This window comes from Podarcis cretensis (assembly GCF_951804945.1).
Source record: "Podarcis cretensis genome assembly, chromosome: 18".
Classification (NCBI taxonomy): domain Eukaryota; kingdom Metazoa; phylum Chordata; class Lepidosauria; order Squamata; family Lacertidae; genus Podarcis; species Podarcis cretensis.
Genome location: NC_137188.1, coordinates 5,258,121 through 5,275,466, shown reverse-complemented (window position 1 = coordinate 5,275,466; position 17,346 = coordinate 5,258,121). Strand labels below are relative to the sequence as shown.

The 17,346-nt window shown below is 48.0% G+C and overlaps 1 protein-coding gene across 14 annotated transcripts in view; it reads left to right on the top strand.

Annotated features, from left to right (window-relative positions):
* PTPRS (protein tyrosine phosphatase receptor type S) overlaps positions 1–17,346 on the top strand; it is a 327,352-nt gene that overhangs the window by 157,497 nt on the left and 152,509 nt on the right. For all 14 annotated transcript variants that reach the window (XM_079960405.1, XM_079960406.1, XM_079960400.1 and 11 more), the window contains 2 exons: positions 5,893–6,038; positions 9,994–10,135. In XM_079960405.1, coding sequence (XP_079816531.1) covers positions 5,893–6,038; positions 9,994–10,135 — 288 coding nt within the window. The remainder of the gene's footprint in view (positions 1–5,892; positions 6,039–9,993; positions 10,136–17,346) is intronic.

The following is a 17,346-nucleotide window of genomic DNA, read 5'->3' as shown; positions in this document are numbered from 1 at the left end:
TGGGCCCATCACCTCCTGGCAAATGAAGGGGAAGAAATGGAGGCAGTGAGAGATTTTACTTTCTTGGGCTCCATGATCACTGCAGATGGTGATAGCAGTCACGAAATTAAAAGACGCCTGCTTCTTGGGAGAAAAGCAATGACAAACCTGGACAGCATCTTAAAAAGCAGAGACATCACCTTGCTGACAAAGGTCCGTATCGTTAAAGCTCTGGTTTTCCCAGTAGTGATGTATGGAAGTGAGAGCTGGACCATAAAGAAGGCTGATTGCCGAAGAATGGATGCTTTTGAATTATGGTGCTGGAAGGAGACTCTTGAGGGTCCCATGGACTGCAAGAAGATCAAACCTCTCCATTCTGAAGGAAATCAGCCCTGAGTGCTCACTGGAAGGACAGATCCTGAAGCTGAGGCTTCAAGACTTTGGCCACCTCATGAGAAGAGAAGACTCCCTGGAAAAGACCCTGATGCTGGGAAAGATTGAGGGCACAAGGAGAAGGGGAGGACAGAGGACGAGATGGTGGGACAGTGTTCTGGAAGCTACCCGCATGAGTTTGACCAAACTGCGGGAGGCAGCGGAAGACAGAAGTGCCTGGCGTGTTCTGGTCCAGGCGGTCACGAAGAGTCGGACACGACTAAACGACTAAACAACAACAACAAGAGAGAATGGAGACGGCCTGGGGAGCTCTTTTCCTGCTCCCCAAAACAGGAGAAAGTCGTTCCTCCTCTGCACCTAAGCTTTGGGGACTCTGGGAATTGTAGTACTAAAGAGGACTTTATTTCTCTTTATTTCTTTTTCTCATAGGGAAAAGTTTTTAATGCTTGATGTTTTGTTGTGTTTGTATATTTTGCTGGAAGCTGCCCGGAATGGCTGGGTAGAACCCAGTCAGATGGGCGGCATATAAAATAATAGAATCATTGCCACCATCTCTCTTTCTGTTTTTATTCTTTATGATTTCTGTCAGGGAACTGCCATCGGAGCCAAGGGAGGAGAGAGGGCTCCAGAGGGATGCCGGAGAGGGTCCCAGTAGGGAGAGAGGCAGCCCATCTGCTGGGGAAGGAAATCAGCGTAGCACCAGTGGAGGAGGGGGGCAGATGGGGGAATCGGAGAGAAGGCTCCAGGACTCCTCAACAGAGACCAGCGGGGAGAGCACGGGTCCTCTGCTGCCCACACCCTCCCTGCGCAGAAGACTTCCGCGCAGGGAGAGTAGGAGGAGACTGGGCGTCAAAGAACTTCTTTGCTGGAAGAAGTTCAAGAAACGCCCACTGACGGATTCTGCCAGCGATTGAGACAGCCATGGATGGGTGGCTGTCCGGACAGAAAGGGTTCACCCAAGTAACCCAGCCAGGTGTGGCGCCAACTTACGCACGAGCAACCCCCTTGAACCACAACAATTTCTAACTTCCGTCATCGCTCTTTCCCCCCTTCCTTTTCTTGTTGTTTCTCTGCTAATTTTGCCTTTGCTCATGTGTTGTTCCGTTTTGTGATGTAATCTGTTCTGGGTTACGGGAGGGTATGCACAGGAAGGTGATGGAAGGGCGTTGAAAGACCCTGTGTGAGAGTCGGGGAAGGGGAGATCGCCCAGGGTGGGGGGCAGGGAGAAGAGGATGAAGCTCCCAAGGGAGAATTGGGAGGGTCCACCCCTTTTGTGTGGGACAAGGATTAAGTTCTACCTCTGATAGAGGGCTCTGAATTTCCCCCCATCTTTATCTTTCTGCCTTTCTTTTTGGTTCCCCCTTTCCTTTCCTAAAAATTATTTCTTGGGGGGGGGGATTTTTTAAAATACACGGTATAAAATTATAAGTGCACAAGGTCAAATAAGATGTGGAAAAAATAAGAATTGTTACGATTCTCGTCAAATTTGTCCATGGCAAGTCTACATTTCTCCGCAACTTGTCCATGTGTTGCAAGATTATACATTTTATACATTTCTTCTATCCATTGGTTGAAAGGAGACACATTTTAATTTTTCCAGTTCATCAATACAATCATACCTCATGTTATGTCCGCTTCATGTTATGTTCTTTCAGGTTACGTCCTACAGCGACCCGGAAGTACCAGAAAGGGTTACTTTCATGCTCATGCGCAGACGCACAAAATGACGTCACACTCATGCGCAGAAGTGGTGAATCTCAACCCGCGCGTGCGCAGATGCGCCGCTGCAGGTTGCGTTCTTTTCATGTTGCAAACAGGCCTCCGGAACGGATCCCGTTCACAACCAGGTACCACTGTACCAGGCTGTTTGCCAAGCCCATTCATATTTACCCTTTGTTAGGTTCCATGTATTGGGTATATAATTCAAAAGGATGTTTTCCTCTCTGAATTTAAGGTTTTTTCTGTATTGTCGCATTGATCGTTTCTATTACCCTCTGCCAAAAAAATTTCCAATGTAGGACAATGTAAGAACATATGTTCTAAAGAAGCCTTGTCTCTATGACATCTCTAGCAACTAGATGTCTTAGTTAGCTCTTTCATTAAAAAAAAAATGTAATGGAGTCCAGTAAATTCAAAATATTATTTTTTTAAGGTCCTTCTTTCCTTTCCTTTCCTTTATTTTTATTTAGATTTGCTGCCTTTTATCAAGCAGTTGGTCCCTTACCTTTCCTGCCCTGCCCTGGCCACAGTGATCCATGCAATGGTCACCTCCAGGCTTGACTACTGTAATTCACTCTACGCGGGGCTGCCCTTGAAGCTGTCCCAGAAACTCCAGCGGGTGCAGAATGCAGCAGCGAGGCTCCTCATGGGGTCTCTGCCATGGGAGCATATTCACCCAGTGCTTTTCCAGCTGTACTGGCTCCCGGTGGAGTACAGGGTCAGGTTCAAGGTGCTGGTTTTGACCTTGAAAGCCCTTCACGGCCTAGGACCCTCGTACCTACGGGACCGCCTCTCCCAGTATGCCCCACGGAGCACCTTAAGGTCCATATATAGCAACACCCTAGAGGTCCCGGGCCCTAAGGAAGTTAGATTAGCCTCAACCAGAGCCAGGGCCTTTTCAACACTGGCCCCGGCCTGGTGGAACGCTTTGTCTCATGAGACCAGGGCCCTGCAGGATCTGATTTCTTTCCGCAGGGCCTGTAAGACAGAGTTGTTCCACCTGGCCTTTGGCTTGGAGCCAATTTGATTCCCTCCCCCTCTTTCTTTTTTCTTTTTCCTTTCTCCTCCTGTGATGAGGCTGCATTTTAATACTTTAATGTTTCAATATTTTAATGTTGTATTTTAACTTTGTTTTTAAGTTTTATTCATTCAACTTGTTTTTATTATTGCTTGTTAGCCGCCCTGAGCCCGGCCTTGGCTACGGAGGGCGCGGTATTAATTATTATTATTATTATTATTATTATTATTATTATTATTATTATTATTATATTGTATGTTGAAAAGTCTCAATAAAAATATTTTAAAAGGCAATTGCCGTGCTGTGAGCAGAATGGGGTGGGTTTCCTAAGAACTCTCAGCGCCCACAGCAAACCACACAATTCCCAGGATTTTGATCTTTCCATTGAAATGAATCTCAAAGTGGCTTACAAACAATAAACAAGAGTAACACAATAGAGCATCACAAATAAATGCTCATATGAAAAAATAAACACATCAGTGGAACAATGGATAGATCAATGGATCTATGAAACGCTGTTAACGAAACAGCAGCTTAGAATAAGCTAAACAACTACAGCAAAAGTCGTATTATATGATTAACAAATCAATGCGGCATTTGTAATCTATAAAACAGAATTAACAACATTATCTAAACAGCGACCCCAAAATCAGCTTAGTGCTGTTAAGTTCAGACACACTCTCCCTAAGTCATAATCTTTCAACCATTTAAAGTGGACTGGTGATGCATCGATTGCATGGTGCAACTGGGCCTCTGCACCAGAAAAATAAATTGTGAGGTCGGTTTTGGGGTGGGGTTCTGCTCATAGCTGTCAACTTACAGATTTGAAAATAAGGGACCAGCAGCCTCGAAAATAAGGGACTAGCAGCCAAAATAAGGGATTTTCCAAGCACAGGTATGTTCAACTTCTGAGCCTCTCCGAGCCAAAGGCAGAAAGCCCAGCCATCCCAGCAGCCAAACGAAGCCTCAAGCGGTGGTTCCCACAGCGCAGCAACCCGGCAAAGGGGATGCAGCAAGGAAAACCACCCTCACCTCTCCGCTGGGAAGCGCTGAGCAAAGGCGAGTTCCCAAGCAAGCAGGGAGGGAGGGAGAGGAGCTTCTTCCTTTGAAACCCGGGAAATTTAAGGGACATCATCAATAAGAGACAGCAGCGAGACACGGCGCTGGGATAAGGGAGTTTCCCGCCAAATAAGGGACAGTTGACAACTATGGTTCTGCTTGGTTTGGGTTCCGACTGTAAGTTACCCAGAGCTGATTTGGGACAGGACCCGATATGAGGAACTCTTTCTCTCTGCGTGGCATCTGTCTCTCCTTATTTCACTTCCATCCTTGCTTCTTCCTGTCTCGTTAGTTTGAAATTTACTGAAATACTGAAATAGCAGAGCCACAGCTGTGCTCGGGTGATTTCCTCCCCTTCCAAAAAAGCACAAAACCCCAACCCGCACAAATGCTCTTGATCATAAAGCTGCCTTCTGCCGTTCTTGAGGACAGGGTGTGGGTTTATGTACAGCTGCAAAATCTTGCAGAGTGCAGATTGCACATGTCTGCTGGGTGTGATGCAGCTGCAGTGAACGCCACCCCCGCCATCCCATAAATGTATTCTGACACTAATGGAAAGGGTGCCAGGTGTGTGTTTGCAGGAGCCAGGCCCTGTGACCAGTAGGGCTTCGCAGGACTGGCGGCTTCCTAAGTTTGTTCTGAAGAAGCAAGGTGCGGCCACACAGGTGAGGCCGACTGGTAACTCACAGCACCTGGTGGCAAGAGCTGGGAAGGGATATAAGGTCAGTATTTCCCTTCGGCTCTTTGCCACAGCAACATGTTCCATGCCTTGCTGCGCTTGGCTCCTTGACTCCTTGCTTCTTGATCCTTGGACCCCTGACTTTGTAACTCCCTGCTCCTCGGACCCCTGACTTCATGACTCCTTGCTCCTTGATCCTCGGACCCCTGGCTTCGTGACTCCTTGCTTCTTGATCCTTGGACCCCTGACTTCGTGACTCCTTGCTTCTTGATCCTTGGACCCTTGGTTTCTTGACTCCCTGCTCCGTGAACCTCGGACTCTTTGCTTCCCAACTCCTGCTCCCACCCCGCCAACTTGCCCCTGTTCCCGACATCCTTCACTAGGACTTTGATAGTCCGTGAACCGGACCGTGACACATTGTCCCAATCAACCATTAAACCGGCAAACCACATGATGGGTGAATTTTAAGGCCTGTGGCTGTTCCAGAATTTTCATCCCACCTCTGCCTAAAGACTTCCAAGGAATGAGAGTCCACAACCTCCCGAGGGAGACCGTTCCACAGCCTTAACAGCTCTTACTGTCAGAAAGTTCTTCCTGATGTTTAGTCGGAATCTCATTCCTTCTAACGTGAGGCCCTTAATTTGAGTCCTACCTTCCAGAGCAGGAGAAAACACGACTTCTCCATATGACAGAGATATCTGAAGATGGCTATCCTATCTCCTCTCGGTTTCCTCTTTTCCAGTCTAAACATACCTAATTCCCTCCACAATTCAGCATGTGTCTTAATTTCCAGACCCTTGACATCTTGGTTGCCTTCCTCGGCACACATTATATGCTGCAAAATGCTTAAATAGGTGTGCAATAAAGCAGACCAATATTTAAAGAGCAAAGCAACTCACCTTAGGTTTGCTGGTTTTTGAAAGTTTACAAATGTGTTTTTAAATTCGTACATTTTGATTCTTTTTTTATTCGTCATTTGTGAAATATTTCAAGTTACTCAATATTCTCTCCTCTCCCCACCCCTTTCTGTTTCTTGCACATACAGGTCCCCCCGAGTTCATCAAGAATCCTGTGGACCAGATCGGGGTCTCTGGAGGGGTGGCATCCTTCGTCTGCCAAGCCAGGGGAGACCCCAAGCCCCGCGTCACCTGGAACAAGAAGGGGAAGAAAGTGAACTCCCAGAGGTTTGAGGTAAGCGTCTCCTGCATTTACAGGGGAGAGAATAAGGGCATCCTAGCATCCTGGAGTCGGAAGGCACCCCAGGGGGCATCTAGTCCAACCCCTGCGATGGGGGGGAAAAATAGACTCTTGACATGGGAGCATTTAGGGCTCTAGTGTTGCTTCAAACACATCTGTTTTAAGAATGTTCTCAAGGGTCTTAAGTTTAGATCAGGGGTGCCCAATTTTTTTCCAAAGAGGGCCAGATTTGATGAAGTGAACATGAACAACTACCAGACTTTTAGACGACATCTGAAGGCAGCCCTGTTTAGGGAAGCTTTTAATGTTTGAGGCATTACTGCATTTTAATATTGTGTTGGAAGCCACCCAGAGTGGCTGGGAAAGCCCAGCCAAATGGGCGGGGTATAAATAATAAATAAATTATTATTATTATTATTATTATTATTATTATTATTATGCGTGAGGGCCAACCGAAGTTGTTGACCTGGATTAGGTCCCCCAAAACAGACTTTTGACATTCCTGGTTTAGATGATGTTTATAATAATAATAATAATAATAATAATTTATTATTCATACCCCGCCCATCTGGCTGGGCCTCCCCAGCCACTCTGGGCGGCTTCCATAGAAACCAAAAATACAATAAAATATCACACGTTAAAAACTTCCCTGAACAGAGCTGCCTTAAGGTGTCTTCTGAATGTCAGGTAGTTGTTTATTGCTTTGACATCTGCTGGAAGGGCGTTCCACAGGGCGGGCGCCACTACCAAGAAGGCCCTCTGCCTGGTTCCCTGTAGCTTTGCTTCTCGCAATGAGGGAACCGCCAGAAGGCCCTGGGCGCTGGACCTCAGCGTCCGGGCAGAATGATGGGGGTGGAGACGCTCCTTCAGGTATACTGGGCCGAGGCCGTTTAGGGGGTGATTTATAAATCAGTGATTATAATCAGTGGTTCATGTGTTGGAGGAGGACCAGGGAAACCAGGGTGGAAATCCCTGCTTGGCCACGTGAAGCTCACAGGATGACCACAGTCTCTCCACCTCAGCCCTATCTCATAAGGTTGTTGTGAGGATAAAATGAGGAGGGGGAAGAGAACCATGTACATCATATTGAGCTCCTCGGAGCGAAGATGGGGGTGTAAATGCAATTAATGGATCATCATCAATTGAGGAGGGGGGCAGGAGGGAGGGGCGGGTTGTTGGGAGAGGAACTGGGAGCCAGGTTCGAATCCCGGGGAAACAAACTGGGTGTCCTTCATCCAGTTGCTGTCTCTCAGCCTACCTCACAAGCTTACTGAGAAGATACAGTGGTACCTCAGGATGCGAACGGGATCCGTTCCGGAGCCCCATTCGCATCCTGAACAGAACGTAAGACGCAATAGCGCATCTGCGCTTTTGTGGGTCGTGTTTCGCCACTTCCGCGCATGCGTGTGACGTCATTTTGACCGTCTGCGCATGCGCGAGTGGCGAAACCCAGAAGTAACACGCTCCGCAGAGTGCAACCCAAAAGCGCTCAACCTGAAGCGTATTTATCCCGAGGTATGACTGTAAAGTGGGGGGGGGGGGGAGGTAGAGCAACAGCAGTGCATCCTTTGTGGAGGAGCGGTAGGATAAAATTGTGCATGTGCAATCTTTAGTCCCTCAAAGTTTGAGATGGAAATGCCGCTTAAATTTTTTTAAGCATCCTTTTGGCGTCTCCAGTGTGTTTTGTTCTGTGCCCCCCTCTCCCACCCCTCACCACTCGTGCAAACGTCTCTTCAGATGTTTCTCTATGCGCAAGCTCTGGAGGGAGAAGGATTTTCATCTCCTGCACAAAATAGCTGTCGTGCGGTGCAGGAAATAGGAAATCCAAATGGCAAATCTGTTTCTGGGTTGTTGTTTTTTCTGTCTGATGGACTCGGAGGAAGGGCAGTGTGAAGTGTGTATGTGTGTGAGAGCGATGTGATTTTAGTCCCTGTTTTTGTCAAGGTACGTATGCAACAGATTTCTCTCCCGTCGTTTTAAGCGCAACCTGCAACTCTCAGCCTGGTTTCAAAAAGCTCTCTGTAGTCAGTCCGTTGAGACATCATGAAAGCGTTTCTCTTCCTCTGAAAGGCTGCTGAGTGGGGGGAGTGAGATTGGGTGGGGTAGGGGGGGGTGTCAGAGAGGAAGCAGGGAGAGCAGAAGACAGAGGGGGTGACAGAGAAAGAAACTGGCAAAAAATGTATACCGTATTTTTCACTCTATAGGACGCACTTTTTCCCCTCCAAAAATTAAGGGGAAATGTGTGTGCGTCCTATGGAACGAATGCAGGATCCTTGTCTTCAGCGAAAGCAACGCGAAGCCTCCGGAGCATGGAGGGAGCGCACCCTCTGCGCTCCGGAGGCTTCGCGTTGCTTTCGCTGAAGCCTGGAGAGCAAGAGGGGTCGGTGCGCACCGACCCCTCTCGCTCTCCAGGCTTCAAGGATAGCCGCCTGAAGCCTTCGGAGCGCAGCGCGAGTTCCCACTGCGCTCCGCAGGCTTCAGGTTTCCTTCGCTGAAGCCAGGAGAGTCTTGCTCTCTCGGCTTCAGCAAAAGGAAACCGAAGCCTGCGGAGCGCAGTGGGAACTCGCGCTGCGCTCCGAAGGCTCTGGGTTCCTTTTGCTGAAGCTGGGGGAGCAAGACTTCTGGCTTCAGCAGAGAGGGAGAGCTGCGCAGCACCCCTTCAGCCAAGCGGGAGGAGCAATGGAAGAGGGTCCGTTTCTTCTGCCGCTTCACTGAAGGGGCGCTGAGCAGAGAGGGGGGGTTCTTTTCTTGTTCTCCCCCTCTAAAACAAGGTGCGTCCTATGGTCCGGTGCGTCCTATAGAGCGAAAAATATGGCAAATACGAATCAAACGAGTGTTGGAAATGTAAAGAGAAAGAAAGTTCTTTTTATCACATGTGGTATACTGGGAAATGATATATGATGAATTGCAAAAGATGTTTAAAATATCATTTGTAAAAGAAAAAACCCAGAAGCTTTCCTTTTGGGAATTATAGGGACTGAACTACCCAAACTCTATAGCAATTTATTCATGCATGCAACCACAGCTGCAAGAATGTTACTTGCCCAAAAATGGAAAGAAGAAGAAGCCCCAGCGAAAGAAGAATGAATGTGAAAACTCATGGGATATGTAGAAATACTGGAATAAGAAATAAAGATAACGAACTTTTTATAAAAGAATGGAAGTGGTTTATTGAACATTTACAAACAAACTGTAAACAGATAAGAACGTTGGTAGGGTGGTCGCAATAACCTGCAGTTTTATAAGAGTATATATTTAAAGTAGGTGAATAAATGAGCAAATTTAAGTTCATTTGGATATGCCGAAAATATTAAAAATAAATTTAAGGAACCGCAGAAAGAGGGGGAAGGAAGTCGAGTTTTGAAATGTTAAAACGATTGTAAAATTATTGAAATGTATAAAACTGAAAATCATAAATAAAAAATATAAAAGAGAGAAAGAAGGGGTGTCAGAGGGGGATGTCAGAGAGAGAACAGTGGTTGACTCAAAATTGCAAGAAGTCAGACCCAAACTATGCATCTCCTGCATGACTGTTATCATTGTACCCTCAGTTTTAAAATACAGCCGTACCTTGGAAGTCAAACGGAATCTGTTCCAGAAGTCCATTCAACTTCCAAAACGTTTGGAAACCAAAGCGCGGCTTCTGATTGGCTGCAGGAAGCTCCTTCAGCCAATCGGAAGCCCCGCCGGATGTTCAACTTCCAAAAGTAGTTTATAAACCGGAACAGTCACTTCCAGGTTTGCAGCGTTGGGGAGCCAAAACCTTCGAGAACTAAGCTTTTTGAAAACCAAGGTACGATTGTACAGCGTTATTTCCTTTGAGTCTGAGACAACAAAATACGGGAAGGGGGGGATCAGGGACTTAGAGATGTTCTCTGCTAACAGCGACCCCCCCCCGAAAACTCCTTGGCGTTTTAACACTTACTTTCTCCTCCTCTCCCCGTCTCAGACGATTGAGTTTGACGAAGGGGCTGGCGCTGTCCTGAGGATCCAGCCCCTCCGCACCCCCAGGGACGAAAACATTTACGAATGCGTTGCTCAGAATTCCGTGGCAGAGATCACCGTCAACGCCAAACTGACTGTCCTAAGAGGTAAATTCCTGCGACGGGGCAGATCTTTCATTGCTTTGTGTCTCGTCTCTTCAATATTCCAAGGCTGCTTATCTGGGATAAAGCTCTGCAGGGCAAGTTGAATGTGCGTTGGATCTGCCAGTAGAAAATTCCAGCAGACTGAGTTCTTTTAAGGCACGGGCTGGTGCTGTGACATTTTTAATGCAATTGTCTGTATGCTTTTAATAGGTAGACTTAACTCAATCCATGTTTAATTGTTTTTTAATGATTTTCCCCTATGTCGCCAGCTGTTCTTATTTTTAGCTGAAAACTGCCTTAAGTCAATGTCTAATAATAATAATAATAATAATAATAATAATAATAGCAGCAGATAGTTCCTGCAGGAAGTTCTGCACCTCCTCATTGTTTTCTCAACAACGGAACACCTTGCACTTTCTCTTCCTCCCATAAAAAAAAGGTAAAGGTAAGGCGCTCTGGGTTAAACCACAGAGCCTAGGACTTGCCGATCAGAAGGTCAGCGGTTCGAATCCCCGTGACGGGGTGAGCTCCCGTTGCTCTATCCCAGCTCCTGCCAACCTAGCAGTTCGAAAGCACGTCAAAGTGCAAGGAGGTAAATAGGTACCGCTCCGGCAGGAAGGTAAACGCGTTTCCGTGCGCTGCTTTGGTTCACCAGAAGCGGCTCAGTCCTGCTGGTCACATGACCCGGAAGCTGTATGCCGGCTCCCTCGGCCTGTAAAGCGAGATGAGCGCCGCAACCCCAGAGTCGGCCACGACTGGACCTAATGGTCAGGGTTCCCTTTACCTTTAAGGGACCCCTGACAGTTAAGTCCAGTCGCGGATGACTCTGGGGTTGCGACGCTCAGACAGTTTTTCCGGGTCATGTTGCCAGCAGGACTAAGCCACTTCTGGCAAAACCATAGCAGTGCACAGAAATGTCGTTTACCTTCCTGCCGGAGTGGTACCTATTTATCTACTTGCACTTTGACATGCTTTCGAACTGCTAGGTTGGCAGGAGCTGGGACCGAGCAACGGGAGCTCACCCCGTCACGGGGATTCGAACCGCCAACCTTCTGATCGGCAAGCCCAAGAGGCTCAGTGGTTTAGACCGCAGCGCCAACCCCTATTCCCCGTTGCTCCCGTACGTTCAACCAACTGCCACTCTGCCTTGCAAAGGAGCAGGGGGCATTCCTGGAGCTCAGCCAGAGGCCCCCAATTCCTTGTTCTGCGATGCCAACATGTTGTGCTGCTTAGCCTTCTGCCTCTCCCAGTGAGTGGCAAGGTGTCGCTTTGACAAGGATCTCCGCTGTCGGGAGTTAAGCAGGGAGAAGTTTCCGTATCAGGCAAAGCACCGCTTTATCTCAACAGCGTCTCAAGGGACTGGGATTGGAGGGCAACAGATATGTCTTCGCTGCATTTCCAGTTGTTTGTGATGGTTTCTGGGAAAATGAAATATTACCCTTCTTGTTGTTAGGAGTACAGAAAGCTCTTTTACTGCGATAGACCGTCTCCCTCGATATTGCTCTTAATTCTGACTGACAGAGTGTCTCTAGGGTATCGGAGAGGGATTCCTTCCCCGTCCCCCCGTCCCCCATCACTGAACATCTCATCATTTTAAACAGGACTGGATCTGGGGCCTTCTGCCGGCACGCCAGTTGCCCAGCCACTGAACTTCTCTTCCCCAAAACATGACATTTTATTATTATTTTTAAAAATAAAACTTTAGTCTCCTTCCCCCTCTGCACAATTCACTGTTCTGAGCTTCAACAGCAGCAGCATCTGACGGTGCAGAACTTTGCCATTCCTCTCTGTAAGTTGTTGCAGGATCGTTTGGTCAGAACGGCCTTCCATGGATTGTTTGCAGGGACTGCCGCGCTGAACTTGCCTTCTTCCGATCAGTCCAGTGGCTGGATCAGTCCCTCGCATCTCTGCTGTTGGGCTCAGTCAATTACGCCTGGTGCAGCGATCACAAGAGAGCAAGTTTGTATACCTTAGACCAGGGGTCAGCAAACTTTTTCAGCAGGCGGCCGGTCCACTGTCCCTCAGACCTTGTGGGGGGGCCGGACTATGTTTTTTTTTTTGGGGGGGTGAACGAATTCCTATGCCCCACAAAGAACCCAGAGATGCATTTTAAATAAAACCACACATTCTACTCATGTAAAAACACCAGGCAGGCCCTAGAAATAACCCAGAGATGCATTTTAAATAAAAGGACACATTCTACTCATGTAAAAACATGCTAATTCCCGGACTGTCCGCGGGCCGGATTTAGATGGTGATTGGGCCAGATGCAGCCCCCGGGCCTTAGTTTGCCTACCCATGCCTTGACTGTATAGTCTAGTCGAAACTTTTTTGGAAGGTTCATACGAATGAAGGAGACCCTCTTCTCTCAAGTCAGGGGGGAAAAAGTGCTTCAGCTGTCACAAATTTCAAAAGCTTCATAAAAGATAAAAGAACCCATGGATGGTTAAGTCCAGTCAAAGGCAGGGAGAAATGTAAAGTATTGCACTTGGTCAAAAAAAATGAGAGGCACAAATACAAGATGGGTGACACCTGGCTTGAGAGCAGTACATGTGAAAAGGATCTAGGAGTCTTGGTTGACCACAAACTTGACATGAGCCAACAGTGTGACGCGGCAGCTAAAAAAGCCAATGCAATTCTGGGCTGCATCAATAGGAGTATTGCATCTAGATCAAGGGAAGTAATAGTGCCACTGTATTCTGCTCTGGTCAGACCTCACCTGGAGTACTGTGTCCAGTTCTGGGCACCACAGTTCAAGAAGGACACTGACAAACTGGAACGTGTCCAGAGGAGGGCAACCAAAATGGTCAAAGGCCTGGAAACGATGCCATATGAGGAACGGCTAAGGGAGCTGGGCATGTTTAGCCTGGAGAAGAGGAGGTTAAGGGGTGATATGATAGCCATGTTCAAATATATAAAAGGATGTCACATAGAGGAGGGAGAAAGGTTGTTTTCTGCTGCTCCAGAGAAGCGGACACGGAGCAATGGATCCAAACTACAAGAAAGAAGATTCCACCTAAACATTAGGAAGAACTTCCTGACAGTAAGAGCTGTTTGACAGTGGAATTTGCTGCCAAGGAGTGTGGTGGAGTCTCCTTCTTTGGAGGTCTTTAAGCAGAGGCTTGACAACCATATGTCAGGAGTGCTCTGATGGTGTTTCCTGCTTGGCAGGGGGTTGGACTCGATGGCCCTTGTGGTCTCTTCCAACTCTATGATTCTATGATTCTATGAAAGGCGACTATGGGGTGCAGCACTCATCTTGCCTTCAGGCTGAGGGAGCTGGCGTTTGTCCACAGACAGCTTTCTGAGTCATGTGGCCAGCAGGACTAAACCGCTTCTGGCGCAACGGGACACCGTGACGGAAACCAGAGCGCACGGAAATGCCTTTTACCTTTGCACCACAACGGTACCTATTTATCTACTTGCACTTTGACGTGCTTCTGAACTGCTAGGTTGGCAGGAGCTGGGACTGAGCAACGGGAGCTCACCCCGTCGCAGGGATTTGAACCACCAACCTTCTGATCAGCAAGCCCAAGAGGCTCAGTGGTTTAGACCACAGTGCCACCCGCATTTATTTGCGATAGTTTCCATGCCACACCCCAAAGTGATTTGCTACTATGCTGCAAAATGTGGTCGTGTAGAGTGCGTCAGCCTGTTAAGAGCATCAGCCAGCCAGCTATTCCTTTTCCAAGATGTGCCATTCCATGTGTTCTGCCACTCAGTTTCCAATTTCTTTCCCCTCTGTGAGCAGTCAGTTCTGTGGCTTCCTGGGAATTGCTCAGTCCTTATTGGGCAGGTTTCTATTCCACGCACACTTAAGATGTTGCTGTATTTCTGCAAATTTTGGAATCCCCTACACCCCCCCAAAAGAAAGCTGCTTTCCACGCAGATTTTCCCAGGTTCACTCCTCAGCATCTCTAGGTAGGGCTGAGAAAGACCCGTTTGAAATCTTGGAGAGCAGCTGCCAGTCAGTGTAGACAATATTGGGCTAGGTGGACCAGAAGTCTGAAGCCGTATAAGGTAGCTCTCTATATTGTAGCCTTATTGGAGTTCACCGATAGGGTCTGCGTTGCTCCCGAGAGGGAGGAAGGAAGTTCAATGACACCGAGGTTGATTCCAAGAAAGAGTTTATTCTGCTCTCCGGATAGCAGAAAGCACTTGCGTGGTCAGTCCACAGCAAGTCCAAAGAAATGAGAAATTTCATGCAGTATATATATACTCCAGGTACCCTCTCCCTCCTTCCCCAGGAATCCAACCACGTCAGCCTATACACGCAGGTTGACATCACATATGTTCCTACTCCGGCACTCTTAACCATAAAAGGGTATTCCTTCCTATACTTCTGACCATAAAAGGGTTTTCCTTCCTACACCCTTATCTTGGAGCAAGAGGTCACCATCTCCAAGAACACCCTCTGGCGCTGTTCCCAGACTAGGTCTGTGCGTGTTTGTGGTTAGGATATAAGATAAGGCACAGACGTGTCTTCCCTGTTCTACTGGTACAGTCAAGGCCATCCTTGCCATCACAAACTGATAAAGGAGAGGGCTCTGAGCACTTGTTTATACAGCTGGGTTTTGGCTCAAGAGCTCAAGTTAAAGCATTTTAGCTAAGGAAAAATAGGGATTTTGGTGCAGTTTCAAACTGCCTGCACAGTCAGTTTTGGGTTTGGGAAACCCATTACTTCAATATTACTGTTTAAATCGGCTCTTTATTCAGAGTCACGAGGACTGACTCTTTAGGGGATGGGCTGTAGCTCATATGTGGAGTGCAGAAGGCTCCAAGTTCAAGCATATTCCAGTAAGTCCGGGAAAAAAACCCTCTCAGAAATACTGGAGAGCTGCTGCCAGCCAGTGTAGACAACACTGGGCTAGATGGAGCAATTGGTCTATGTCAGTAGAAGGCATCTTACAACGTTACCATTAGTAACAACCCAAAAAAGCAGTAGCGGAGTATTACGTCATGCAATGTATGAATACGAGTAATATTTATTCATGAAGCCGGAGCCATTATGAAATAAAATACATTAAACAGAATTAAAAACACCCAGTAAAAATAATCATTAAAACCAGGGCTTCTTTTAGATAAGAGTTGGAGTTTAACTTCTCATCCCCCACAGACTTTCCTCCTTAAAATCGCCGCTTTCGAGGCAAAAGCTGGCCACTTTTTCAAACGTGTGTCAGGGGGACCTATCCCCTAACAAAAAGTTAAATCAGATACCTGATCAGTCTCTCTCACCTGAGAGATCCGAGTCTTTGAGCAAGCCTGCTTGTGCTATACAGTGGTACCTCGGGTTACATACGCTTCAGGTTACAGACTCCGCTAACCCAGAAATAGTGCTTCAGGTTAAGAACTTTGCTTCAGGATGAGAACAGAAATCGTGCTCTGGTGGCGTGGCGGCAGCGGGAGGCCCCATTAGCTAAAGTGGTGCTTCAGGTTAAGAACAGTTTCAGGTTAAGAACGGACCTGCGGAACGAATTAGGTACTTAAGCTGAGGTACCACTGTATACAAAGCAAGCAAACAATAAATGATAAGGGGAAGAAATGGGGAAACAGCAATATTAATCACAACTTCCGTATTTCCTGAGCTAGCGTGGATGATTAATGTTGGGCATCTTGAGTCCAAAGCACAGGAAATAAAATCACAGAATTGAGAAGGCACCAGAAATTTGCATGTTTTCCTCAGTAGCCCAAATCCGTAGGTTCTGAAACCACGACAACAAATGCATATTTTTTTTCCAAATATTTCCATCGCTCGGCTGCCAGAATCCTGCCTGCAGCTGACATTCGCATCAAAAGTGCTTCAGAGCAACGAGCTTTCATGCTGTCCGTCTGCATATTCGCCACAGAGAGCTCTGCTAACATCAGTGGGTCTGCAGTCGGGATGGCTGCGCCAGATGCAAACCTAGACTCTTATTTAAGGCTTCTCCCCACATTCCTGGGACACGGGTGGCACTGTGGGTTAAACCTCAGAGCCTAGGACTTGCCGATTGGAAGGTCGACGGTTCGAATCCCCACGTTGCTCGGTCCCTGCTCCTGCCAACCTAGCAGTTCGAAAGCACGTCAAAGTGCAAGTAGATAAATAGGTACCACTCTGGCGGGAAGGTAAACGGCGTTTCCGTGCACTGCTCTGGTTTGCCAGAAGTGGCTTAGTCATGCTGGCTGCATGACCCGGAAGCTGTACGCCGGCTCCCTCGGCCAATAAAGCGAGATGAGCGCCGCAACCCCAGAGTCGGCCACGACTGGACCTAATGGTCAGGGGTCTCTACCTTTTTACCCACATTCCTAGGAGTGAGCAATGGCAAAAAAGGGGGGGAAGGCAGTCTCCTCCCCAAAAAAACAACAACGGGGGGAAAGAACAAGGTAGCAAAACAAACAAGCACAAATAACGAACATTAAGTACTGAAACGCTGATAGCGAATAAATCACGGAGCGGGCACGGTTAGCGCCGTTGTGGGGGAGCCCTCTTTGGTGACAAATACAAATGTACGGAAAGAGCGGGGGGGAATATATTATGCAAGGCTGAAATTGCACCGCAACTGCAGCTGTTCAAGCTCTGGGCCTCTGCAGGCTCCACAGCTGTCGCTCGTCTGGGGTGGGGACCCACGAAGCAGCCTGCCTTGTCTCCCCCTCCGTTGGGGGCTGGCAAACAGGCAAAAGTGTCAGCCGAGGAGGGACCCGGCTGACAAGGGGGGGTTGCCACCGAACAGCTGGCACGCTCATTACGCGGCCGACGAGTGCTTCCGGGTTCGAACACAGCCAACACCCCCTCGCTGGTCTCTCAAAGCTTCGTTAGGTGATGTGCTAATTGCCACGGCTCTCTCCGGCTAGCAAAAAAAGGGGGCCACCCAGCCAGAAAAACCCTGCTGGCGTTAAGCAGAAGTTGTCTGCGTCCCCCCACCCCACCCCCACCCCCCACTGGCCTGCTGCCAGAACTGGAGAGTGGGGAGTAAGAATAATAAAAGTCCTTTCCTCCATGAATTTGCATCCTGGGAGCTCTGAGCTGTTGCGTGGGGGCAGCAGGAACCCCAAGCTTGGGGTTGCTGAGCAGGAATGTTGGGGGCTGAGTGAGCTGCTGCAACGCTGGACGCCTCTAGACAACCTGTTAATTGAGCATATTTATCCTGACTTGTTGCCAGGCAGATTAGACATCAGTGGTTTGTTTAGTGAGCATGCATCATTAATTTGTTTGCGTGGAGTTTAGAAGGTGGGTAGGA